The sequence below is a fragment of the Nipponia nippon genome, unplaced genomic scaffold (assembly GCF_047370975.1).
Source record: "Nipponia nippon isolate SJK-2023a ecotype South Korea unplaced genomic scaffold, ASM4737097v1 scaffold_4, whole genome shotgun sequence".
Taxonomy (NCBI): domain Eukaryota; kingdom Metazoa; phylum Chordata; class Aves; order Pelecaniformes; family Threskiornithidae; genus Nipponia; species Nipponia nippon.
Genome location: NW_028262358.1, coordinates 18807710 through 18835020, shown reverse-complemented (window position 1 = coordinate 18835020; position 27311 = coordinate 18807710). Strand labels below are relative to the sequence as shown.

The 27311-nt window shown below is 49.5% G+C and overlaps 1 protein-coding gene across 3 annotated transcripts in view; it reads left to right on the top strand.

Annotated features, from left to right (window-relative positions):
• GALNT14 (polypeptide N-acetylgalactosaminyltransferase 14) overlaps positions 1-27311 on the top strand; it is a 103777-nt gene that overhangs the window by 39295 nt on the left and 37171 nt on the right. For all 3 annotated transcript variants that reach the window (XR_015708808.1, XM_087776829.1, XM_087776830.1), the window contains exon 3: positions 20142-20240. Coding sequence is in view for 2 of the 3 variants with exons in the window: in XM_087776829.1 (XP_087632955.1) it covers positions 20142-20240 (99 nt within the window). In the remaining variant the exon portion in view is untranslated. The remainder of the gene's footprint in view (positions 1-20141; positions 20241-27311) is intronic.

The window sequence follows — 27311 nt, the reverse complement described above, 5'->3', positions numbered from 1 at the left end:
AAACTGCTGGTGGCTGTGCAAGAACATGTAAAGAGAGTCCAGCATGGGGTTGACTAGGAGAGGTCCCTCCTGCGGAGGGGAGAGCTGAGTACCGCAGACCGTGCTAGCGTGAGAGATGGGAAACCCGCAGGGCTCACACTGCATGACCTGCCAGAGGCTGTGCTTAGAGAGAGACTTGGTTTGGACGGCAAGCCTGGCTTAGGCTGCTTTGTGCGGGCCAGACTGAAAGTGTTTGGGCTTGCTTGTACGAAAGCAAACCCAAAGAGTCAGACCTCAATTCTGTTTCAGCTGACCTTGGGGGAAGGTGCATCCTAGCACAGACCCCACACACGGGGCACCACCATGCCGGGAGCCGTGCCGAGGTGCTCCTGCCCAGCTGCTATTCCTGAAGAAGTTCACATGAGGGGCAGGAGACTTTGGAGAGGGTCTTACCCACCTCTTGAGCATATCCCCATGGGCAAGCAGGCTCTCCTTCAGCCTCTCAGCCAGACGTTGGTGCCTGAAGCAGCTTGCTCTGCTCTCCAACCAGGTTTTCAGCATGTTTGCTCTCTATCTCTTATCCCCTCTGTACAACATGTGGCAGCACCAAGACTCACAGACCTGCAAACCATGGTAATGCCCAGAGACCAGCACCTCATAGTCCTGATCCTAGGGCCCGGGATGTGGGATGGCCGCTCCTTACAGCCTCTCTGTGGGGTGTTTTTCACCAGGATGGCTGCAGAAGATTTCCTGGAGTTTTCTTTGCTAATCCAGCCAAGCACCTGGACTTGCCAACAATAACTGAATGTACAAAATCTGGCAAGGGCTGAGCATCAAGCTCCTTGCCAGAAGGTCACGGAGAGGGCAAATACTTTCGGTGGGGTGGGATGTGGCACTGACAGCCAGTTGCTTAGCAATGTTTGCTGGATTGATTTTGTTTTTAAATTGCAGCCAGTGGAATGGTTTCAGATGGAGAGGAATCACAGTGTTCTGAGGAACTGGAGCTAGAGAAGCCGTGGTGGGTCACCTTGCCTGCCTCTGGCCAGCACAGGGCTGTGAGCCTGTCCTGGGTTTGTGGGTGAGTTCAGCCAGGGAAATGCCATGGCTTCTGGGGACTATGTTGTGTCCCTCGGCCTGGGAGATCTCACAGCTGGACCATCGCTCCTGGTGACCCGCCTGCATTTCCCTGCCGTTAACTGCGTTCCTGGTTGCATGTTGACTCAGCCCTTGGACTACGTGAAGGGATGTCTTTCTCCAGGAGAAGACCATATGTGGTCCTGTGGTGGTGTATCACATCCCACCAAGAGCCAAGGTTAAAAAGTCCCCGTGCCCATAGCAGCAGGCTGGACCCAGATCTAGGTGGCATGTCCACGTCATGCACAGCCAGCTCATGCTGCTGGAGTGGGTGGCTAGTCCCGCTCCGCCGCGGTAGCCACACGCCATTGGGATTACCTCATTGCCACATCCCACCTTCTGCAACTCCCACCGGCAAACCACAGGACCAAAATGGCAGTGAGTGAGTCAGCGCCAGGGGAGAGGAGCTGAGGTTTCCAGTATTGCTCAGCGGCTTGGAAAGCCGACAGGGAGGATGCGTCGCCTCCAGCCAGAAGATTTCGTTGTGATGGCTCCCAGGCTTTTTCAATCCGTGGCAGACAGCTCCCAGGGAGGCCGGTATTCGCCACGTGGTCGCTCCATATGCTGCTTAGGCTGACCTCTGCCTCTCAAACGCTCCGTTGGGTTTAATAGATGTGCAGATGCTGTTGTGACTGCCAGGCTAGGCTGGGACCATGAGTCGTGGCCAGCACCAACCTGAGCTGGGGTTTGTGCTCGCTGATGGTGGTGAAGCAGAGAGATGAAATTGGGAATGAGGAGAGTAGATGAGAGGATAGTGGCTGGAGGAGAGGTAAGAGCCTCCAGCAGACTTCTCTAGCTATTGCAAATCATGTCAGCCAGCCTCTGGCGTCCCCCGCTGCCTGTTTTCCTCCATTTGTCTCGCTTTTTTCCTCTGCAGCGCCGATATGAGTTTAGTAATGCTGTTTCAAGAGCTGGTAAAGCAAGGAGGCCAGAGATGGAGCCCTCTCAGATCCTGGCATAAGGCAATAATCCTCCAAATTTTTGAAGCTCCCCCACCCCCCAGGTCCCAAATGCTTTACAGGAAGGCCCTACCTACCCGGTTAATCTTGAATTTTACAGCTGCTTGAGGGGGTGCGTTCGTGTGCATATGTGCATGTCTGAGAGAGAAAAAGCAGCTGCTAAAATCAAGTTGTGATTGAAACGCGAGGCTGGCAGGGATACCAGCAGATATGAAGATCAGGCATCGCGTTGTCTGCTGAAGATGAGAGCATCCTGGTAGCCCGGGGGCCTGGTCACGCCAACTTGTGCCCCCTAGAAAAGCTCTGCCCTTATAGTCTGTCCTGTTCCCTTTGCGGGGAACAGCACACACCTAAGACTTCCTCCAGGTTTCCTCACTGAAACCACAGTGCGGTGCCAGCTGGAGAGTGTCCGTTGGGTGGGAGAGCTGCCTAGGGCTAGTGGCTCTGCTCATAGGGACTGTTCATGGAGGGATGGGAAGAGGTGATGCCTGTCATGTTCCCCTGGGGCAAATTGCTGCTGTCTTGAGTTCTCAAGGTCCAGAAAAGTCAGGATTTCAGCCCTGAAGCACTACATGTTGCAGTGTTAATTTGACCCACTCACGGCAGCGTGCATCCCATGGGTGCAGAGGCTGCACGTTCGGTGTTACGTCGCAGCAGCTCTAGTTGGGGTAGTTGAAAATACCTGTGCTGTGGGTGGGGATGACCGGGAGGAGCCCACTGTCCCGAGGGTGGTGCTGCCTCCCCCAGGTGTTGTACCTGCCTACATAAGCACATGGGGCTGAGCGTGCATCTCTGCCACTGCGCACCTTCCACGTGTCCCCGTGTCCTGTGCAAACACGTTTGGCGCATGGCACGTGGAAGAGCACGTAGGTGTCTGCGTGCAGATTGCGTGAGGGCAGCTGTATCGCATGCCGGTTTTGAAGTGGCTCCGTTTTTGGCTGAGTTGATGATTGCATCCCAGGAGTGGCAAACAGTCAAGTGCACTGAGAATATTGTAGTATCTTCTTGGAAGTGAAGAGTTGAAGAGGAGAAAAGTAGATTTTGACAGCATTGCCTTTGGCTTAGCGTGTTTATGATCCCCTTGGACTTCTCACATTGCCTTATCTTCCTTCAACTTCATTGCCCACTAGACCAAAACCGCTTTGAGATGGATCGAGGTGCACACTGGGTCTCAGCAGCTAGAAATGCATTTTGTACCCCACATAGGGATTTAGACATCTTATCTTCCTTGCTTGGTTTCTTGAGAGTCCCCAAAGGAGGAGCTTAACGTCTGGAGAGTGACGTGTGTAGAAAAGCTCATCTTATACCACAGGCAGGACAGAGGTGGAGTTCTGCTCTGCTATCCTTAGCGGTACCTGAACATTAGACCTGCAGAAGCAGGTAGCCAAACCCCCTTTGAATTTGAGGGAAGGTTTGCCGGGACGTTACCCAGATGGACCTCAAACAGTTGAGAGGGGAACTGAACCTAGAGGTTTTCCTGGTCTACTGTTGGCCTTCCCTTTGCTGACTCCATACGTTTCTCAGTGTGGCCTCTGGATTGTAGCTGAGCTAATCCGGTTTCCTGTGTAATGCAGACTAAGTCCCGAGGGATTCTGTTATTTTTAAAATTTGCTTATTCAGGCAGTGTCCTGTGAGTTGCTGACTCTGGATGCGCTCTGTTGTAGACCTGGGCAAGAAGTGGTGTGGGTACGGGGGTGCGTGTGTGTCCCTGAGCCTGATGCTGCCGAGGGCGTCTGCTCGGGGCAGAGGGGTGGTGGGAGAGCAGGGAGTGGGGCACGTCTGAGCAGAGGTGCCTTGTGTGCGGTGGAGGCGGATAGACCTCTGTCCGTGAGGATGGATGGAGCTGTGCAGGCTAAGCCAGTCTGGCCTGCAAAAGAGGGAGCTGGGTGAGGAGGATTGGGGAGAGGGAGCACTCAAATGCTGCCACACCTCCAGACTCAGCATTGGTGAAATCCAGAGGATTGTGCGGCCACGTGTGCATGCCGCTGGCTTTGCTCTGTCCTGCACCCTCGTGTGTGGGCTTGGGGGTCTCCACATGGGTGCTCTCCCAGGAGAAAAGTGTTCGATGCCTCAGGGAGAGCAGGCTGGCAGCACCTTGCTCAGGTTGGACGGGGCTGAATGTAAGGGGGTATGGGTGTCTTCTTGCTTTTGGGGTTCATTATTAGCTGCTGCGTGACTGCCAGCAATATCCCAAAGAGTTTTTCTGTCCCTTGTTCTGTTATTCCAGCTGTTATACTGTTCGCTGGGCAAAGCCAGGGCATTTGTGATTTCATTACAAAATAAGATTTATCACGTTTGGGCAAAATCCTGTATGGGTGAGGGCTGTCCCTGGATCTCTTGCCAGCAGAGCATACTCTGAGGCTGAATTAGCTGGGTAGGAGGAGATCTGGGAACCCTTGCCTTTGGTCTTGATCTCGTTCTTATTCCTAACTACAGGCAAGAGCACAGCATGACCCTGCAGGCAAGCAGTTACACAAATGAATGGTGGAAAACACATTTGAGACGAAAGTATCTCCATTAGGAAACAGGATGATTGCTTGGACACCAGACCCCAAGAGGTTAGCGCTCGACACTGTGTTTTTCCATCACCTCCTTAGGCTGCGATCTCTGGGGATGAAGATATGAGAACAGTCCATCAGGCAGAGCAGGGGTTGGCATGTGTCTTGGTGATAAACTGGAACTGCCCAAAGAGGCCAAGGTTTTATTTCTGCCGTCAATCAGCTGGCTTTTGTGGCCTAAGTTTGAAACTTTCACAGGCTGGGCAGTGTCTTCAGAGAGCGAATTGCTCATGCTGCTTCTGTGCAACCTGGTAACCCTTTGGCGATGGTTGAAATAGCTAGCATGGGTTGACGATGTGAAAGAAGGTATCTTAGTATGTTTTGTATCTTCTCCTAATGCAGCTGGGCAGCTGAAAGTCAGTGAGACACATGGCTTTGGGCAGCTGGCTCGCTCTCTACACACTATCGCCAACCACTGATCAACCATTTGAGATCCAGCTGTACCATTTATGCAAGATGGGATCATTGTGTGATGCGGGGATTTATTTTATTTTCTAGGGAACTGTCGTTATTATAGCTTCTCGTCATAGTTATCCTGTTTTCAAGCTCTTCAACCCTCCAGGATTTCAGACCTTTGCTATACAGGTTGGTTACCAGTGCAGCCGGTTCCCCTAGCTGGGCAAATTTGCTGTCTGCTAACAACAGACCCAGTATGGAGCTCCCCTTATCAAACCCCACTACCTATAGTTTTGTGCTAGAGTTTAGACCTGCTGTCACTCACAGTTTGGACCTATGTGTTGCTGGAGAGCTGAGGCTTTTGAATGAACTGAAGCATGAAACCCAAAGCGCAATTTAGAGGATGCAAACTGGGAAGGTCCCATCTGGCCGAAGACTTAAGGGTGGGGCGTAGTCTGAGTAAGGGTGTGCGCTGTGTCCCCCAGACTACCAGGCACTAGTTATTTTGGCCTTCCAGACCCTGTCAGACAGCCGTACCAGCATCTCATGGCTGTGATGGCCAGTTTGTTGCCCATTGCTCCTGGGCCAACACTGGCTTTTACGTGTCTGTTGGCTAAACCTGACCCGCCAGTGACTATAGGTGGGCTAAAACCTGAGTCTTTCATTCAAAAGAGCTCAGTTCTGCACTTCGTAGGTTCAGTCCATCTGGAGTGCTCACCACTCATAGTGGCATTTTGCACTTGGTCTTCTGGGTGAATTTGAACTTGAAACTCCAAGGAGGTCTGAGGAATAGGTGTGTGATCAAACCCAGAGAGATTGTTTTCAGGTAGCAGAGAGAACAAGGAGTACTGAGATTTGCAATTGTTGGCAGCTAAGCAAGGAAAGCAAGACTTCTATTAATCAGAAACAGACACTTCATAAAATCATAGAATGATTCAGGTTGGAAGAGACCACAGGAGGTCTCTGATTCAGCCGCCTGCTCGAAGCAGGGTCAGCTACGAGATCAGCCTAGGTTTCCCTCTTGTTGCAGAAACCTCTGAGCCCTCTGGGGCTCCTGCCTCTCAGGCTTGGCCCAGTGTTTTGTAAAAGCTGACATAATTTACAAACCTTGATTGCAGTGAACATAATTTGTAGTTCTTCTCCCTCAGCTGCCTGCATTTGTGTAAGAAGCTTTGAAGTTTCTTGAATAGCTGTCGTTCCAGCACTTGCATTACCCGTATCTTTCCTGTCTTGCAGCCACTATGGGCCCCCAATTCTCCTGTCACTCAGAGCGAGTGCATTTAAATGAGAGGAGGGATAGGTGCACATCAAAGCATGCTTGCTAAAGCCTCCTGTCCTCGCTGCCTGCTATCTTTTCCAGGATTGATCATTACGTCAGTAGCAAATCTGTGTTTCAGATCTGTGTACCGCTGTGCGGTCGCCCTGATGGAGGACTGTTGAAGTGACTGGAGGCCTTTGTCGATGTGGTTAACAAGTGAGAGTCTGTGCTGCTGCTTGGGCAACATTGATATGTTCGGTGGTCTCAGGTCATTCTTGGTGGGACAGCAGGGAGGGGAGTTCTCTCTTCTCCTCTTTTGGGGTTCATCACCTAAGAGCGATGCACTTAACTGCCACACTCATGTATCTCTTCTGCCTTGACATTGCAAGGCTTTGCCAGTGGTGAGGTTGCTTAGACTCCAGCACAGTCCCCACAGTGTTTCAGTATCAGCTTTTCATGCTGCTTGGGCTCTGCAGCTGTTTTCATGCCCTGCTTTTCACTGTGCATCCTCTGCAGTGCATCCAGTGCGAGATATGGTGGCCTCAGCACTGCATCCCTCCAAGACTGCCATAAAGACGCAGTCTCCTCCTGTCAGCTGGCCAACACCACATCAGCACAGGAGAAAGCTTTAAAGGCTGGGCTGTAAGCAGCACTTCACTTCTTCCAGTAGAGAAGTTCTTGGTTTATGTGCATTTCTCTGAGAGAACAGGACCGACCATAATTTGAAGTGTTTCCTGCTAGGGATGCCTGAACTCACTGGAAGACTGACCATGACCATCTGCTTTGCCTTTCCTCACGGAAGAGAGGAAGGTCCTCGCTAAATCCTGCCTAGACCGCAGGGCTGCGTTCTGTTCAGACCTCTGCTCAGAGAACATTGGGGAAAAAATTGGGGAAAAAAAAGTGACCCTGACTGCTCGTTTCAAACTGGAACTGAAACGCCTAAATTTTTCTCTTTCCTGAGGCTTCAAAAATCTCTGTTAGAGACAAAAATCCCACTCCCACTCAGAGACAAAAATCCCACAGAGCCTCTACACCATGACTTTTCCTGAAAGTGGAGAAAAATATTCATTGGACCATTTTAGTACTGCAAAAAAACAGTGTTCCATGTTTTTCTGCTTCTGCTGGAGTTGACATCTTGCATAGATATGGGGACACCTGGTAAGAAGTCGGTAAGGTTCCTTTGTCCGATAGCTGCACCTACTGGCTCTGGAGAGCTGACGCAGGAGGTGTGGTGGGTCTCTCTGGGGACTCACCAGCTGTGAACTGGGCTGGAAATGCACAGTCCTAGGAAACAGCTGCTGTGTGTCCAGGTCCCCACCCTGGGAATGGCTGCGGCCACCCCAATGCGTGACAGCGTCTGTAACGTTTGCTGCCCCATGTTTGTTGTCTGGTGGCCCGTGGGACAGTTTGCCGGGAGGTGGAGGGCTTGAGGAGCAGGCCAGCTAGACCTGATGGCTTCTGAGACAGAGGCTGGTGGCTTCAGGGGAAAAAGCCTGATGAATGCAATGATCTTTCTCAAATATCTCTTTCTATTTAATGCCCTCTTCTGAAGCTTTTTGTTTTTTTTAATAGGGGCAGGGGAAGTAGTGATGAAAAGGGGCTGCATGAAATGGGATTATGGTGGGCTTGAGGACTGAGAGAGGTCGCATCTCCCCTGAGGTGGCTGCCTGTGTCTGGGCTGGGGACTGTCCTTGGGCAGCACTGCTGGCCAGACCATCATCCCAAAATCCACTTGTCCCAAAGAGCCTGTTCTTCTCTCCTCAGATGTGTTGGGGCTTCTGACGCGGTCCATGTTGGCTCTGCTGGTGCTTGTCCTGGGGGTTAGTGTGTTCCCCAGGCCCCACCGACATCTGAATTGCCCTGCGTGACTTGCACAGACCTCCCTGGGGAGGAGAGAGGCTTCCAAGTGCCGAGATCCCAACCCAACCCCAGATTTTTCTCTGATGTCCATGGCAGCCTGCAACGCCGCTGTGCCCTCCAGCCCCTGCCTGATTGCTCCTGGAGCTGGAGGTGGTGGGTCAGGTCAGCCAACAAACAACTCCTAGGCAGAAATGGAGGGCAATCATTACCACCAGGCCACCTGCATCACAGTGAAAGGACTGCCACCCTGTTGGTTTCGGAGCTGTTATGTCTTCCTCACCCTGGCAGCGCAGTGGCTCCATGGATCCCAGGTTGCGAACTGTGCCCTGGAGTCACGGGCTCTGATGCTGGATGTTTGCGACCACCAAGTGGGGCAGGGTCTGAAGCGCCATGAGATACTGCTGTTTTGTATCTCAAGGGGCTGCCTAGAGAAAGGCAGGCTGAGGGGCTTTAATTAAAAATGGTACTGGGAAGGGAGGCTGGGGCAGGGGCAGGGGGAGGCTGGTGTTTCTTCAGGAACGAGGTTGCTTGTGTCTCGATCATGGATGCTATAGGGAACTGGCAAATGTGCCGGTGCTTATTCTGCTGCAGTGGATTTGCAGTCCTATTCCTCCCCCTGCTTTTCTTTTTCTTGAGTGAGAAGGATGAGGGTGACTCTTGGGAAGGAGTTGAGGAGTGAGCTAGACTGTATGAGGAGCTGATGGAAATGTATAGGCGGGTGTTTTGAATGCAGGAGCATATGTCAGTTAAGTGGCTGTGTTACTCATTTTTTTTCTGGAGGGCAAAGCTAGTGATATCTGAAAGAGCTGTGCCAGGAGTGTGAGTTATGGCACTTGTCTGCACAGCGAGCAGAAACGATTCCTGAGCTGTGTTCTCAGCTAAAAGGTGTCTGCAGGGCAAAGGAGATCGGCAGCGTGGATACTGGGGGAGCGCATAGGACCTCAGTGTCTTGGAGCCCGCCACCTGGCAGCGAGGGTGACTTTGGACTGTTCTAGCAAACACCATGGTGTAACATTAAATTTCCTATGTGCTGATGTGCTGTGTTTTGTTGCTCCAAGTTGTCCCTTGTCCCAGCCCCACAGTGCTTCGCTGAGTAGGAGGAGCACGGGGCAGGCATCCTCCCGAGAAGAGTCTGAGGAGCTCACTCAGGAGCAGGCACAGCCTCCATCCTAGCTGTCTCTTTATTTTGTTTGGACTGATGTTTTGCTTGCCAAAATTGCTGTTTCAGAGAGAAAAAAAGCTGAAAACGGTTTCTCCCCCCCTCCAAGTGATAGACTTCCTTCACCTAAGTTATTTTGATTTTGTTTCCCCATGAGACAATTTTGATTTCATTTTGGAAATTCCCCACCCACCTGTCCATTGCATTTTGCCAAGAAAAACAAATGCACAAAATAGTTCTGGGTCGATCTGAAATGACTCTTCCCTCATCCTTTTCCAATTTCTCCGTTTACTCTGCTTGCATCCCAGCCCTGTTCTTAGCAGCCTCATGGGGTACCACCTGATGAGGACTGCTGCACAAGCACTGGGGGGACCTTCTTCTCCGCAGTCCCTGTGGGAATTTGCTTCAGTGGTCGGTTCCCACCATGAGAAGAGGTTTGTTGCTGGGATGGAAGAGCTGAGGGAGCCCTTGGGGTTTCCCTCTTGTGCAGACCGGGGCACTGGAGCAACAAGGGAAGAGACTGCCCCAGAGCTGGCACCGGCAGCAGTGCCTGGGGAGAAGAGGCTTGGACTGGTGCTCCGGTGCCGGAGCTGTGAAGCTCTTGACTGAGTCGCAGTGCCTCGGTTTAAAGCATCCCCTGTACCTGAGGGCGTAGACTAGGACAAGCGGAATACGTACAGCCTTTGGAGCAGGGTTTTGCCTCTGTTAATATTCTATGGCAGGTTAGTTTGTGTTGAGAAGTAACCACTGGTTAGATGTACTGTTAGCCCAGTGTTGAGATGCTGTCTATCCATCAATACCACGTGTCTCTCTCCAGCCTCCAGTCTCTGGCTCAGTCCCTTGGGAAACGGCAGAGCTAGTACTGCCAGGGCTAATTATTCCTCAAGATAGAAGAAGTGATAAAATATTAACCTTTTTCAAAAACAGAGCCCCAGTTAATTAGCTCCACTTCTGCGACACATTCACTCGGAGATAAAAGCTCGTTCCCCAGATATCTGTCTGTGGCGAGGTGATCTTTCTGCATGTCCCTGTCATGATGGGGGACTGGGAGCGGGGAGAGCTGGGTATTTAATAAAAGACAGTGACCTGCCAGTCGCTGCACCCTGAGGACGAACTGCTCCATTTCAAGGTGAGCAGCATCTGGACATGGGCACTGCTGCTTTCGTTTGAGAGGCTGAAGCTGGAAACAGAGATGGAGTTGGTGGTGGGATCTGCTCCGCTCCCTGCGCCTGGGTTACATCAGTGTTGTCAGGGCCACATCTCTGGAGCCTGAATTTGGGGGCTATGCAGGTGGACAGGGCTTCGTAGAGCTAAGTGGATAACTGTGTTTCAGTTCTTTGGTTATTTAAGAAAGAGAAAAGCCAGGAGTTAGCAATTTCAGGATAAAACAAAAGCAAAACTCTCAGTGAATCTGAAAGTAAAAATACAGGAAAACTTAAGGCCAAAGAGATTTGTTTTCCTCATCCTGAAAAGGAAAAAATTTCATTTAGATCTCAAATGTTTTTGACGCTTCTAGTCATCTAAAAATGACAGGCTGTATTTAAAAGCAAGTGATTTCGAGTATCAGATGAAAGTACAGGTTGGGCTCCCCGGAACAAATGATGTGCTGGAGTGGAAGTGAAGCCGCGACGTGCATCGGCAGCTGCAGGAACTGCTGGTGGGAGGACATGGTATTGCTGCGGCAGTCACTTCTTCCCACTGGAGCGAGGGATGGGGCTCTCTTATAGACCAGGACTGACCGCAGCCCCAGCTGTGGCCCTCAAGATAACTGTGCCAACACTGGTCAATCCATGCGGGCGTTGAGTCTCCTCTTTAAATTCCATGTGCTTCCTTCCCTGCAATGGACAGAGAGGATCCTGGGGTTTTTATAAGGAAGAGAAAGCCTTGCTTGTCTTGGTGCCCATCGCAGAGAGCGACGTGGCGCCCTCCTGAACCATACCGGGGTCCGCTGATGACTTCATGACGGACTTCGCTTCATCACCAAGTGCTTTGGCATTCCCGGGGTGCCATTGATCACTCTCTGCTAGAGCCATTCTCTGGCTTTGACTGCTATAACGTATTGACCACTTGTCTTATAGTTATTACATGCCATCGATTACTTTGATAACTTGCTCCAAGTAATTCTGACAGAATGAAGTTGTTTGTTTAATTTTCATGCTCGTCTCGGTATTTCTATTGACCCAATATGTTTGCGTAGGCAGAAATCGAAGTCGAGTATTAGTAAGCAATGGAACTAATTCTCCGAGGCTCGCTAATATTGATAACGAAGGCCACGAGACAATTTCTTCCATCAAACTCTTGTTTGTTTGTTTCTTCCAGCTACCCAGCGCCTTAAAGTCCTACTCCGTCAACTGGCGAAAGGGCGATCACAGACAATGTTTCGGGGCCATTTGGGTGGATTTTTGTTTTAAGTGCTGCAGATTCCTGCATGCTTAAAGTGGTTTTGAGCTACCACATCATGGAGTTGGGTTTGTGCTTCTCCGCTGATGACTAAGGAGGCGTTGAGGGGATGGGGACTTTCTCTGCTTTGATTTGCCACGTGGTGCCAGGAAGCTCTGGTCAGAAAGTGTCCTCCCTAATGAATCTTTACATCTGTGGTTCTGACTCTCTGAAATGTAATTTCAGGTTGTCCTGGCTTCTAAAGATCTTTAATAAAGGATTGGTGGCTTTCCAGGAAGGTGCAAGGTGCCAGATTTTGCATTTACTTTCACCAAGTGAAAACCTTTGATGTCAGCTCTGGTATTCCAGTAAAACTGGCATCAGAAATTTGGCCACAGTTTAAAATTCTACTGAAAACAAAGAAGGTTCTTTTTTTTTTTTCTTCTTCTTTTTTTCACTTTTGTTGGCTCCTTTTTTCTTTTTGCCTCAGTTCTGAGGAAGGAAGGGTGGGGGGAGTCAAGAAGCAAGACAGACACTGAGTCTGTGTGGAGGGCCCTTGAAGTCTGAATTATTCATGAGCTGCTTTGAAAATCAAGACACACAATCTGGTTTAACTTGTTTTTAAATGCAGCCATGCTATTCTCTCCTTCCTTTTTAGTAGGTTCTCTTTTTTCCCCCTCCCCTTTTCCAAAGACAAAAATCCAGCAAATTTTTAATAAATTATAAGTGCGTCATCTCACCAGTTTTGAGGTTCGCAGGCAGCAGCACGTCATGTGCACAGAAGGTTATTTTTGCCTTCTTGCATTTCCCCCTTTCTTTGAATTTAGCCGTTTGATTAATTTTTTAGATACCTGTCTTGCAGGGAAAAGAAAGAAAGAAAGAGACCGAAAGAGGCAGTGAGTTAGAGGAAATGGTAATTGTGCACTAGCCAAATACAGCACTGTTTCAATTTCCAGAAGCTGTGTAGAAAAATGTCCTTCTTGGTCAACCCAAGAGGGCTGACCTTCTCAGGTCAACCCACAGTTGAGCTGAACCCGGGTTCCTGTTTGCACGTCCCTGCCCTGGTGGGCAGCGTGTGTGGTGGTCCCCTGCCAAGGCTTCAAGCTGCTTGCCTTCAGGCAAGCACTAGCTGTGACCATCGCATTCGTGGCAGCACATCGACTTCGGAAGAACACAGAGGATGAGAAGACCTCTTTCGTCAGTGGCTGCATCTTCTCCTGCCCTTGGGATGGCTCTTCTCTTTTGCCCGTTTTCTAGTATTTTTGCGATAGCATGTGCTGGGGAGGGGAGAGGTGGGGACTTGGACAGGTTCCTCTGGGAGTCTGATCTACAGCCAGCACTGGTTCAGCGCCCTGGCATCGTTTTCCTGATGGTCTTCCTTACAGTTTTATCCAATTACATCTAGTTAAAGCCTGCTAAATAATACTGTGTCAGCTCTGATGCTAACCACCATTAAATATTTGTGGCAGATCTGCCTTCTCACCCTTGCTCAAGCCCTTGCACACCCCCAAGTTGTCTGCTCAACCAGGGATTCCTCTCTTTGGATCACCCCTGTTTCTCCCAGCCCCAGCAGCCACTGAGGCTGTTGCCTGCCACCCTGGGGATTTTTCAGTCCCTTTTTGGAATGCAAACCTGAGGCACATGACGGTCCAGCACAGAGAAATCCTACCAACCTTTCTCAGGGGTATTTTTTCACTTTGGCAAGCCAAACTTGAGCTGCTGTTCCCTGCAATCACGTGTCATCGCCAGCTGACACCTGACTCCTTGTCCCTTCTTCTTTCCTTTTGGCACGGCTGCTTTTCAGTGTCCTCCGCCTTCCAGCTGGTTTTTCAGCCTCTCTTTGCTCTAGTCCTTTGGGTGTTTTGGTAGCACCAACCTGCCCACAGTCACGGCCAGCCCGAGGTGGACTTGCAGGACCAGGATAGAAGCAAGAAGGTCTGTAGCCAGTGGCAATCCCCGCAGCTACTGCGCACGTAGTGCATGGTGGTGCTGGAGATGGGCAGCAAGGCAGACCATGGTCAGCCCTCTGTTTGGCAGCCTCATCCTGATTGAGGGGGTGTGAAGCATACCCATAGAAGGAGGAGGAGATGCTGGCATATGTTGGGAAGACAAAGTAGGATTTTCAAGGTCTCTCAAAGCTGAGTGACAAAATATTTTGAGGCAATGTGCAGGAAGGATGGCGTGGGGAGAGCCAAGAAGAACTGAGGGTGGTGACAGGAGGTGAACGTCATGAAGAAGGCCACTGAACCCTCTATGTGCTCTGGTCATGCAAATACTGAATTGTCGTATCCCATTTATGCTATTGTATGAGACTGACGCGTTGACTGTAACGTGAACAGCGCTTCTTGGATTTTCCATCTCTGGAGGGCATGAAGTAATGATTTTTTGAAAGGTACTCTGCAGTCAGACACAAGTCACTGGGCTTGATGCATGGATAACTGAGAAATGCATAAATAACTGGGAAAAATGCCAGAGACTGTGTTACCCAGAGGTCAGGTGAGACAGTGCATGGTCCTGTCCAGCAGTTAGCTCTATGAACTCATTAGTTTCCATACAAGTTGGCACACACTTTGCTATATAGCTCTAAATCGCAACATGTCCAGGTTCCCTGTTTTTAGACTATTTTCGTGGAAGTCACCTGTAATTTTGCTTCAGCTTGAGGATAGGGTTTAGGCACAATGGTTTCCCACTGGCTAGGGGCTATGCCAGCCTGAGGTTGTCCTGAGAAGTATGACCAAGGTGTCTGCATGTGCTGCCATCCCTGCAGGCGTGCGGAGCCTGGGCATGTTCACTACGGGCGGGTAAAGGCAGCTGGGACTCTAATCTCTTCCTTCCCACTGGCGACTCTGCTTGCCTATGGGGGGTGGCTTCCTTGCTCCTGAGGGCAGTAATTTTCATCTTCCTCTGAGGGAGTAATTTTTCACACCTGGTTGGTTGTCAAGACTTGCTCCAGTTTCCTCTGGGGTTCTGGAGGGATGAATTGTGGTGACTACACCAAGGATGCCCCGCTGCAATACTTAGGTGAAGCAGCTCAACCAAGAGAGGGCTGAGCTGGTTTTCATGATAAGAATGAAAAATTATAAAAGAAAGCTCTCCTTGTTTTTCTTCCCGGGACTGCCGCCCATTTCCAGAAGCGGATTGGCTCCTGTCCCTTTGGTAGGGCACAGACATGTTTTCAGTATCTCTGGTCCTTCTCCTCTGCTTTCCCTGCCGCTCTGTCTCTCTGGCTGGATGTGGGGTGACAGCAAGGTCCCTGGGAGGTAGTCGGTGACTGACTGGTGTGTAGCCTGAGCAAAGCTGCAGAGGCTTCTCCCAGGCATGGATGACTTGGTCCAGCCCAAGGCCATGCTGGAGCAGAGGCTTGCTGAGTCCTGGGAGAAGTGTGGCTGGCAAGATCTCTTCTTCCAGCATGGTTGTGAGCCGAGGGCTTTGACGTTAGTATTAACTCTTCCTTGAAGTTGCTGTGGAGATTTGTGTAATTAAGTTCACTTCTTCTGTGAGCTAAAAGGGCTTTTTATGTTTTTCCCCTTTCTCCACCAAGTTCTCTGCTTCTGGTAGAGCGTCCAAGTCTATAACATGCAGCTCAAGGTAGTTGCACTGCTGTGACATGACTCTTGCACGTGTCTTCACTCAAGAGAGCCATCAGGCTTGGAGAGCTAGTCAGACTCAAGGAATGTCATCTGAAATCCAGCGTGCTCGTAGGTTTGTCCATCAGTGGTAGTGTGAACCCATACTGTTTCTGATGGCAGGTCCCTGCCCTCTGGGTCGATGTGAGAGGGAGAGCCCTGTGACTGCAGTGTGGGGACAAACCCAAATACTCTTGGTTTAGATGTGTGGTGACGAGACTGCTCTCTCGCGTGTTTCCAAGGAGAAGAGAGGAGCCAGGAGGGAGTTGAAAGATGGTGTAGCTCTCTCTGATGCGGCTGGCTGTTCGAAATAAATACGCAGAGAGTGCTTTGGAAGTGGTGAGCTGTGTTGAGGGAGAGTTTGGACTTTATGGAAAATGTTAAGGATTCAAAGCAGAGCTGTTGGCAAGTGATGACCGTTGAAGCAGAAAGGAGGAACGAGCACAAGCCTGGCAGGGGAAGCTGGGGGAGCGGGATGAAGATAATCATCTCTTGAAGGAAGTTAACGAGGCACAGGAGAGGGTGAGCGTGAGAGGTGGGTTTCAGGACACACGGCGCACTCTGCGGGCACGTGATGGCGGATGTCAAGGAGAAAACACACTCTGGATGAGCCCAGGGGTGGACCAGGAGGGGCTGAGGAACAGGGTCCGTCTCTGTTCACACTATTAGTCTTTACCGTTGTGTTACATAGTGGTGTTTCCAAGGTGGGCTTCCATTTGGTGAGGGGCACTATGAGTTAAATCTGCCATTTTAAATGTAAAATGGGTTGAAATGCCCTGGGAATGGGTGTGCATTGCCCCATCAGGAGGACCTCAAGGGATGCAGGGGTGCCTGTTTGCAGAGGCCACCAGGGTGTGATACCCCATCGCTCACCAGGAGCACAAGGGTCGAAGCAACCTAAGAAAAAAGAAGTCCAGCGTGAGGGACTTTGGAGGCCTGTGAGGAACACTGGAGTGTCCAAAGTTTGGGACTTTGCAGGAGGGCTTTGCAATTCCTGCGATGAGTGCAGGGCTCCGGCTGTCTGCTCCCTGTCCCCGCAAACGGGTGCACCGTAAGTTATTCCTGAGCTGTTAACGGCATATTGGGAACACAGCGATGAGATGTGCTGCTCCTTCCACCCTGAAGGAAGTACTGCGAGCAGCCAGTCCAGGCTGGGATTTTCCAAGGGTGATTCCTAAGGTGTCTGCAGCCAGAATGCCCCTTTCATAACTTTCTGATTCTGAAATTATTTCAAATTTGAATGGGAAATAACCTTGCAACAGAAAAGTGAAACTTCCCATCAAATGAAAGTTTGACTTCTGTGTTTGCAGAAGGAAATAATAATTGTTTCTCTGGCTGGATGCTCGCTCTGGGGTTTTTAGGGCAGGCGAGCCTAGCTTCTGTCTTCTTTTGGCCCCCCAGATGCTGTGAGCTGGTGGAGGAGCCCATGTTGCAGACAGTTCAGCCTGGCAACGTTCCTGCTAGTACCTGCTGTGCTAAGATTGCTCCCCAGTCCTGCTGCAAGGTTTCAAAGCATGAAACTTTAAATGACTTCAGCCAGTGAGTTTCAACACACTGCAAATATAAGCAATGGAGTTATTACTTTTTTTTTCAACCTTTTTTTTTTTGAACAATCTAAAAAAAAAAAAAACAACCTCAAACTTTCGTTGGTTTCCTGAAAATGTTGTGGGTGTTGGTTTTGGTTTTTTTTCTTGTTGGCAATTGGGTGACTTATGAAATATCATAAGCAGCACAAAACATTTATCCAGTGACAGCCTGAGGTAGCACAGGCAGCTCTTAGCGGGTTTATTTTCATTATTACAGCAATTTTAGGGCTGCATGCTGCAATTTTCACTTGCAGTGAGGTATTAAATTGAAATTACCCCAGATGTAATTGTCACACAAAATAATTCTGGACATGCTGGATTTAATGCTTTTCCAAGCTGTGGTTTTTATTACCCGAGCAAGTGCCAAAAAAACACTTGTAGTCAACAACTTAAACTGAAATCTGCCTTCTGAGGAGCCAGGATGTTTAGCTGCAGTTACACTGGGGGGGGAAGGAAAGAAAAATAAGGGACAAACTGGAGAAAAGTTTGGGAGGGCTCCTGAAGGAAGGACCCAGGGGTAAAATCCTGGGCAAGGGCAGAGTCGGGGCCACATAAGGACCCCAGAGGAGCCCTAGCAGATGCAGCAGCTCAGCCTAACAATTGTGGGCTGTTTTTTGGGGAGGCGAGTCCCACCGGCTGTGCAGTGCTGGTCACAGAGGTGAAGCAAGGTTGGGGTGCTGCCAGGTCCCTGCCCACTCCGTAGCGGCAGTGCGGTCATCAGTCAGACGTCTTTGGGATGTGATGAGCCTCATGAGACAGAAGTCGGGGTGAGTCACAGAGCCAGCGACCAAGCTCTGGAGGTGCTCTTCTATGATGTTTCAGTGTTTTCCTCACGCGTGTTGTCTAATTAGGCTGATCGGGTGCGTAGACATCTGGAGTTTTAAAATCAAGTTGTTGTCACGCACGAGGAGCCTTCGCCACAGCGCTGGCAGGCTCAGCCAGTGTGCAGGATCCCTGGCACTCCCACTGGTGGGTGATACGGCACGCATCCGCTTCGGCATTATTTATTAGCTTCTTAACTATTGTCGTAACATAAGTAAAGTATTGATGACTTTGTATTTTCCACCCTCTTTCATTCTTTTCCAGAAATAGCTTCCCCTGTTTGCTCCACACAGCCCCTCCTGATGGAAGCAGGTGGAAGGACACGCATCTGGGAACAGTTAGGAGATAATGGTGTATAAATAGCACAGGGAAAGCAATTGTCGTAGTCTGTCCCTGCAGCTCCGCAAAGCAAGCGAGAGCTGAGCCTGAGCGCGGCAAACCAGGCGCCGAGCAGCAGCAGCTTCTTTCTCATCATATCAGGTTGGGAAAGCTCAGTTGAAGTTGGTTACTGGATGATGCAAGGGGCCGCAGTGACCCAGTTGAGCAGCTCAGGGCATGACCTGCTGCTGTTTAGTCATTCAGAAACCTTCTGCTTTTAGCATCCCTGAGACATAACTTTGATGAATGAGGGTGTTGTCGCATGGGGCAATGTCACTGAATTTTCTCCTGCATGCCAAGTGGCCATGCAACTTTAGTGTCCTTTGAGGATGGACCTAGAATTAGAATTGGTTGAATGAAGAATTTTGGGGGTTAGTGACTATGCTGAAAGAACAGGGTGGTAATGAGAAATCTGCTTTGGTCAAGTTGAGGCAGGATTTGGGAAAGGTTTTGATGAGAGAAGGCAGCAACTGATTTAGTGTGAGTTTGCAAATATTTTGTCCCACCCAAGATGTAATTTTTTTTTTCTTATCTTTGGAATTATTTCACCCGTTGTGCACTCTTTTTTCCTTTCATTTAGGTCACTTTGTAAATAATCAGAAATGCAATTTCAAAATGAAAAGGTGAAAAACCTCATTGAAAAGAATATCTCGAGCATTTTGGCATTTCTGAGGTGCAATGTGCCGTGCTGATAGCATAAACCAGCAATATGTGGCTACTGTTACTTGTTTTCTCCTCCCCATCCCCACCATAATTTTCCCATCTGTTTTTACTTCACCTTGCAGATACCGCGGTCCAGAGCTTTGGGGGAGCAAACTGATGGTTTCTTGAAAGAGTTGTTGCCTGGTTCTCTTTCCTGCTTCTTTTGAGGATGGTAGTGGTAGCACCTAGGCAGCGATACAAGAGCAGGCGAGTGGCGTGTGGATGGGAAGGGGCGTGATGGCTGTGCTGAGGAGCTCCTTAGGCTGGGCACAGGGTGTCCTCCTGCCACTGGTGTGTCATCTTAAGGCCGTCACAGGGGCTGATGGGGACCTGGAAAGAGCAGCACAGATGTAAGAGGTGTATCTGGATTTCCTGAGCTAGGAATATGTCAGCATCGGTCTATAAAAGCCACAAACTTCATCAGCTAAAGGTCAAAGTAATTACAGAGTCTACGACATTTCCTCCTGGGAAGGAGGCAGCAGGGGCTGTGGTTGCAGTTGTGGGTTTTCACCTTCTGCAGGCTGGCTTGGAAAGTGTTAAATCCCAATCTTCCCTGTAGTCAGGTTATGCCATTAAGGCAGAATGAGTAAGGAAACAATCATTTTAGAAACAGGACGTGGCTTACCTTGCAGCTGGCTGGTGGAAATTGCAGCCTCAGGAGGTGGGAGTGAGGCGGCTCAGAGCTGGAGCTGCAACGATGCTCTTACCTCTGCTGGTGCCATCAGCCAGGTGGGTGTGAGAGTGCTCAGGCCCCTGCCTCAATTTAAGAAAGAAAAAGACCTCAGCATCTTTTCCAGTACTTCTGGAATGACACCAGAAGCCCCATGAAGCTCACAGAGCCACTGAGGCAGCATAAGATTTGCAGCTGGCCTTCTGCAAGCACCGCCACTGTGCCTTACCTTTGGCGTGAAGGACCTGTTTCTGATCCCATCGTGCTAACGTCAGTGAGGAGTATCTTTGCTGAAGGTGGCATTGCCCTAACCAATATAAAAAGGGAGGACTGTTACCTTCCCATTACCCGTTGGTGGGGGAGGCTGGTAGCACAGGAGGGTGTGCTAGCTGGGAAGAAGTGGTTAGAGAAAAGGGCTGCAAGCTCGGTGCCTCCTTTCTCATCCCTTCCTATTAAGCTCTTTTTGCTGCTTTAATCCTCAGTGACTTACTTGGCAGTTTCTGGACTCCTTCAGAAAGGATTCACGCAGGAAAAACTCCTTTTTTTTTTTTTTTTTTTTTTTCTTTTCTTTTAAATAGTGGCTGGAGGACCATCTACTGATGCCTGTGTTAATGAAGTGAGCTCCCACTTTGAATTCCAGCACCTGAATGGCCTTTTCCTCTTTCTGCCCCCCAGGTGTACGACTTTGCACTATCGCCAGGACCTCCCGCCCACCAGCGTCGTCATCACCTTCCACAACGAGGCCCGGTCGACCCTGCTAAGGACAATTCGGAGGTAAGAGCTCCCAGTCTACTCTTAAAAAAGGGTGAGTGGGCTAGAGGTTTTCATAGATAAAGGCAGAATCTGTTTGCACTCACCGCAGCAATAAGACCAGACCTACCAGCTACAGTCTCAAATGATTACTGGGAGAAATTAGCATGAAAGCTGGTCTCCGAGAAGTAGGTTTTACAGTGGGATGCTCAGGAAAGTAAGTAGCTTTGCTCCCTTTGCAGTGTCTAGCATGGGAGACTCTTGAGGGAGCAGCAGCAGATTAGACAGAGTCTGGGATAAGAGGTTTTATATCCAGCTGGGTACCAGTGCTCAGCTGTATTTTGTCCCAGTCCTCTAGGGACAGCTATTATTCTGCAGATGTCTGCTCTGGTACTGCTGTTTGAGCTTCTCCAGTGACCCATCAAGTGCCAGAAAGGCTTGCTAATTGAGAAGCCCTAATGGTGCACACGCAGACTAGATTTTCAAGGACGGTTTCTGTACTGCTCTGGATATGCAGTGGAGCGCTCTGGGCATGTGGCCATTCCTTCATTTGTCGGTTTGTTCTTGGCTGTGTTTTGCTGTAGTGGATAGACTAAAGGCTTCATTTTCACCACAGGTTTTTGAAATCTGTGTTTAATCCCAATGTGTGCCTCAAATCTGCAAGTTTTCTTGTGGGAAGATTTAGTGACTTGTGGCCACCACACCTTTGAGGGGGCTATCTCCAGGTCTTGGCTGGTGGATTCCTCTGCAGTGAGCTTGGGTGTGCTCTGCTCTGTGCCAGTGATAAGTGTTTTGCAGGTGTGTCTCACGCCCACATAGGTTTGTGCCCTGCTGCAAGCCTTGTCAGTTAAATCCTGGCTTCCCCAAGGGACCCCTTGCCATTGTCGGTACTGGTCAGACTGGGATTGCTCACTGGGGGGAGACTTCAGCTGTGCCCTGTTCACCGTGACATCCTCGCTGGGCTCTTCTCTGAAAACAGCATCCTTCCTCAGGTGAATGCACCCAGTGCCACAAGAGAGTTTGACAGTCCTGAAATTGAATTCCTGCTTTGCTTTATGGTTTCATGCCCAATCCCATCTCCTTTGCTTCACACTTAATAATCTGTCGCCGCTTTCTCTCTCTAGGGTGCGTGGATTTTGGGTGTGTATAGCACTGACAGTGTACCACCTCCTTGATCCTGGACCTTCTCTTTTATCTTTACAGTGCCTTGCATAGGTTTACCATTCTCTGGAACCCGTTGTAACAGAGATGGCAAAGTGAAGCCAAGTGTCCTCTAGCCCCCGAGATATACGATGCTTTTAACATGTGAAGTGCAGGGATGGACTTTAATCTCATTTCTCCCTATAACTCACCACTTGACTGTGCTGGCAGGTACGATCATGAGTGATGTTGTCAGATGAAAGATGTTAGACCCATGATACGACTCTTATGCCTGGATCCCCCATATCTGGCTTCATTAGAGAACTGATCGTTGCAATGATGGCATGGTTAGGAATACAGGTAGTTTGATTTTTTTCCTTCTTCCTCTAGAATATTGTCCTCTGAAGTTTCTGATTTCCAGCTATAAAAAGACTTTCTTCCTTATTCCTTTTCTTTTCTTTGCTTGACTTGATTAGTTGGCCTTACTGCCTTCCTTACCCAGTTGCATGTGATTTTCACCACATCTTTGCCTCCGTGCACTGCTCATCCCCACTCACATGCCCCAGCGATTCCAGCACTTGTGTTTGGTCTGTGGGGAGGTTTTCCCCAGCTCTGGGGCCCCTTCTGAGTCCCCTTTCCTGTAGACTGTTCTCCAAACACTGCCAGAGCCCCGCAGAGCATCCCACTGAGCTGCACCACAGAGGCAAACCTGGGCAGTGAGGAACCGAGATGGCAGCCTTGGGTCACCATCTCCCCTGCCTCTCCCTGGGCTGAGATCCTGAGCTCTCCTGAGCTGATCGTCCTTTTTCTGGTCCGCATGGTTTGGAGGTGGCCTCCTGGCATCAGGGTTCACCGTTTTCCTCCTGGATGCAGTATTTAGAGACTCGCTTTGATCCAGCCAGCCCTAGGGGTACCAGCCCTTGGTGGCAAGTCGTGCTGGTGACGTGGCTCCTGCTCTGCTCTGCTCTTCTCCGGACATGATTGTGCACATATTGCCACCTCCCTGCCTGTTTTTGGACCCAGCTGAGAGCTTATCTGCCTCTTCAGCCTCTGTAGGTTAATTTGCTGTGCCTTCTGACTGCTCCGTTTTTTTCCCTCTTGCTCGGCAAATGCTTAGTTTAATTAGATCTTCCAGATACTCCGTCCCACGGTGGCTGTAACAACATGGATCATTTTCCATGGCCATTCAAAACAAACTCTGTCCTACTGACACTGCTTTGTGCCTGGTGGAGCAGTCTGTGGCCAAGTGTCTCCAAGCACTTTAAGCACAGCGGTGAGTAAAATGGGCACCTCTTCTACCCTGTTCTCCCCAGTACATCTCCACGGTGCGCTCTTGGTATAACCCCGTTGACAGATGGACAGATTGAGGAACAGAGAGGTGATTTGTCTGTGGCTGGTGGAAGATTTTGGGTTGCAAACCTGATTTCCTGAGTTCCAGCAAGTTGGGTTTTCCGGCCTCATTGCACAATGAATGTTCTCAGTTAACCGCTGTGGCAGGAGCAAGAAAGAGGGCAAAGGGACAATGCTTGGCTTGTCCAAAGCTATGGGGCGATGGGGCACCGGCCCCGCAAAGGGAGCACTTCTTACAGGACCCCATGTAAACACAGAGGGGTGGCAGAGGGAAATGCCGGTGAAGGTACCCTATAGCAGAGGAGGAAATTGGCTCTTGCAGAAGGGACCACATACATGACGAGCAGGAGGGATTTTGCTATTCCTACGCCTTTCCTAAGTGCTTGAGAGCTTTAATGCTCAGCAAATGCTGAGGCTGAGCTGTATCGCAGGCTCGGTGTGTTGTGTTCGGCTCTTGGAGAGGATGCGAGTGCTCTGACCCATGAAGCAGAGGCACCGGTACGTGGCCTCCGCAGCACCCCTTATGCAAGTCACATTGCGAGTGTTTGTGACAGTTCGCTTATGAACAATTTGCGTCGTCAGAGCTATTGAGAAAAGCTAGTGGACTGTGTTGAATAATGAATTAATTTAGAAGTTTCATGATCTTTTCTCTGACCGTTTGCCAGCTGGAAGAAAAGGAGGGGGGAAAAAAAAAAAAGAAAAGCTGAATTAATCGAATGTCCAAATCTCTGCAAATGATGCAGTCAGTGTTTATAAATGCGTATGTAACTATGCTTGTGAATATGTACAAGTGTCCAGGTAGTAGGCTATGGGTGTTGTGAGAAAGGAAAATAGAAAAGAGAAGAGGCCAGAAAGGAGGAGATGGTGCAAAGTAGCTCTTGAGGTTTTTTCTTTTTTTTTTTTTTTTTTTTTACTGTGCAGACAGTGAAGAAACTGCCATTGGGTTGTTGTTTCAGCCACTCGCTTTTCGGATGACATTGGGCAAGGTTCTTATCCCCCTGCGGTTCAGTTTCACGTATTTCAAGCTCCAAGGCTCAGTGCATTAAAAATGGTGAGAGTCTCCAACAGTACGGGGATGGGCCCGTGTGAGTAAACCCAAGGAGGGAAGGCAGGAGCGAGGGAGAGAATAAGCAATACAGAGGCTTTTTCTTGAATACGATTTCTTCTTTCCTCTCTTTTCATCCTGTGCTAGCCTGGATTTAGGAAGGGAATCCAGCTCATTACCCAGCTCTAGCTGCCCAGCTCCTCCAGGGGGAGAGCTTAAGGATGTCCCCAAGGCCATAGCAGGCTTGGGGGATTATAAAATTATTATAAAATATCTCCTCACTGGAGGAGAAGGAGCAGCGTGGCCAGGAAAGATGCACTCCTTGTCATCTGGGGCTGGGCTGGATGCTGGTGCTCTCAATAGCGATGGGTAATAGTGCCTCCCCATCGTGTAATCCCGTGTGGTTAGGGGGATCTACTCCGTGCCTTGCTTATGAGAATATCATCCTCTTTCCTTCCCATCCCTCCTCTGCAGCCATCGGCACGCTCACACGCCGAGATGTGGCCACCGCTGGGTGGGCAGTTGTGGTTTCAGGACTTGATGCGGTGTGGCATCCTCTGCCGAGGTCTGCAGGGAGCAAGGCTTGGTGCGTGCCCCATCCCTGGGAGCATCCCTGGGAGCAGTGGGGAGAGAAACGCTGCCTGCCGTGGAGGCAGGGCTGGGGGAGGCAGAACCGCAGGCAGCCTGGGGTGATGCTCCGCTCCTGGACCATCGGAGACCGTCGTGCTGTGACTTTCTCCAGTAAGGCAATTTTGGGAGCTTGATGGCTGATCAGCACTGGCACAGGCTGGGCAGGAGAGGAGCGCAGGAGGCTGTCGTGACGGCAGCGTGCTGGGCAGAGGGTGAAACAGTCCTATTTACTCTGCTGAATGGTCTTTATTTATTTATTCTTCAAACTTGCAGCTGGGGAGCTCAGAACAGGAATAAGGAGACTTAATTATTTACCTCTCGCTGACAAACCGAAACACGTCCTTTGGCAAAAGTCCTGATGCAAGTGCTGTGAATACCACATTAAATATTTATATCATTAATTAGTAGGGAGAATATCATGCCTTTCGTTTTCCAGTGCTTGTAACTAAGAGAAGTGATGTCCTGGACAGCCAGCACCTCGCACCTTCCCCTCGTGCCGCTACCTTGTCTGCATCCAGACACATCTGAGGCAGGGAAATGACAAAGCTGTGTGCCTCCTTCCTTCGGCAGCAGCGGCGCTGTATAGAGTCTGTGCCATAACTGAAACGAGCCTGATTAAAGAAGCAAAAACAAGCCAGGTGTTGTGCAGAAACTGTATAATTAGCACTTTGTGCTGACTATTTTTTTATTTCTTTTTTTTTTCTGCTTTTCACTTAAACCCTGGACTCTTTTTTCTTAATTTGCTAATCATCTCTCACAGTGACTAAGTACACAGCCCTCCATGCGCTTTTACCTTTTGATGTTAACATAAGAGAACTCTTGAATTTCAAAGAGCTGGGTGGGTATTTGAAAGAATAAAATGCGAAAGCCACAGTGTAATCAAAGCTCATTATGGTTATTCTTGGTGTGATGTCTCTCTTCCTACATAATTAGCCATTTTGGGTTGTTGAAGCAGTTCATTTTGGCGGGCGTTTTCTCTCCGCGCTCTCGGTCTGATTTCGATAATTGTGACCCTTGGCCCTTTTGACACTTTATTATACTCCCAAAGGGGTTTATTTTTTTTTTTTTTTCCCTAACAAGTCCCAGCATGTTGCCATGGAGAGAATTAATGAGTTCATGAGTTCCTGAGGATCAATGTCCACAGGCACCTCCTAAAGCAACTGGTATTCTGGGTGATGACCAAAACGATGCTGACCTGTGGTCAGAAGATCTGAACTCCTCCCTGCAAACGTTTTCCATGTCTTACATGTCAGGGTGACTTTTGCACTGGTATTTGTTTGGAGATGAAATTGTTGAATCCAGTGCTTACCTTGGGGTAGGTGGAAAAAGATCCCAAGAAATCGCTGAGGAGGATGAAAGAAGGACCTTAGGATGAAAATTTAAGGTGAAATTCTCTGTGGTTACACCTGCATAATGTCTGCTAAATCCATTGAAACAAAGAAAATTTCAGCATTAACTTTTCAAGGTAACTCAGCAGCGTGTCTGGTCTTAGGGGGTTGAATAAGTGTAAGCACTTTCTGGACTAGAGGCATGAGTTTTCATTTCAACGGTAACAGGTCTTTTGGTGATTTAAGGGAGAAAGTGTTGTGATCTCTGGCTCAACAGATCTTAAAAGCTGTTTTGATTTGTTAAAATATGCCGAGCCCTGCAGTATATCTACCTATGTTTGATTTCAGGGAAAAAAATTCTATAAATAACCATGGAACTTCAAAGCACTGTAATATTAATTGTCTTCTGATTTTACCCATAGAAAAGGAGAAAAAAAAAAAGCCATGCACACACATAAAGAAAGAAAAGAAAGTATCAAAAAAAAAATCAAAGCTGAGCAGAGGCATAAGTAATAGAAAAGCTGTCTTTGAATTTTTAAAAGTGCTTTTATAGTCTACCTGAAAAAAAAAAAAATCCCCGTAACGTTGAAAATGTGCCATATTCGGTGCCTCTGTTTCCCATCCTCCCTGAGGGGTGCTGCAGGAGGGGTGTTTATAATCTCCTGTGTTTCTAGCAGCATGGGTGCGTTATCGTGTTATTAATAGAGCACAGGTAGAAAATGGGTTGGAGATGTGAATTTGGCTTTGCTAAAAAGCTGGTGTGCTTGCTCTCGGTTGCATTGGGAAGCACGCTGCAGTCGCAGTGTTGCAGCCTTTGCTGCGGATCTCTTCATGCCTGTATCAAGTGGCCCTTAGCTTAATGGCAATTTTGGGGCTTGCAGGTGTCTGTGCACAGATTCACAAGAGCAATAACGAGCTCAAAGCCTGCTGAAATCAGTGGACATCAGGTCCCTTGGAGCCGTGGTAGACCCAGGTTTTGGACCACCCTCGCCAGGGCTTTGTTCACTTGGGATTTGGGATAGTGTCACGCTGTGGGTGAGTCCCACGAGGGAAGTGATGGGAGAGGGCTGTGATGGCGCTGGGTGAGGCTGCTTTTGGTGCTGGGGGATTCTGTGTCACCCATGGTGTCTGTCGTTAACTCCATGGAAGGATGATGGTTCATGGAGCTGGGGCAAGCCTTGGAGAGGTCCCTCCCTCGTCAGCCTGCGCACTGACTTTTTCCCCCTTGCTCTGGTCAACCCTCTGCATCCCAGAGATGACCATCGTTGGCATTCAGGGGACATCTTCCCTGATTTATGGGGTGGCAAGCCAAGGCACAGAGTTGGCAGCGAAGAGCTTGACCTGGGAACAGCAGGAGCGTGCAGCTGAGCCAAGACTGGGCTGCACATCTCCCCAGCCCAGCGCCTTGAAAACGGTCCATGCTGGATTTTCTTCTGTAAGAGGTGCCCTGGGGGGAATTCCTCCATCACTGAGTACTGCTGTGAGCCCAGGACTGAGTCTAGAGCCCAGTGCAGCGGTTTTGGTCGAGTTATTCTTGCTGGTACCAGCAAAAGCAGAATTAGCCCCTCTGTGACCGCCTTCCTGTGGAGTTAAGCCCTGCAT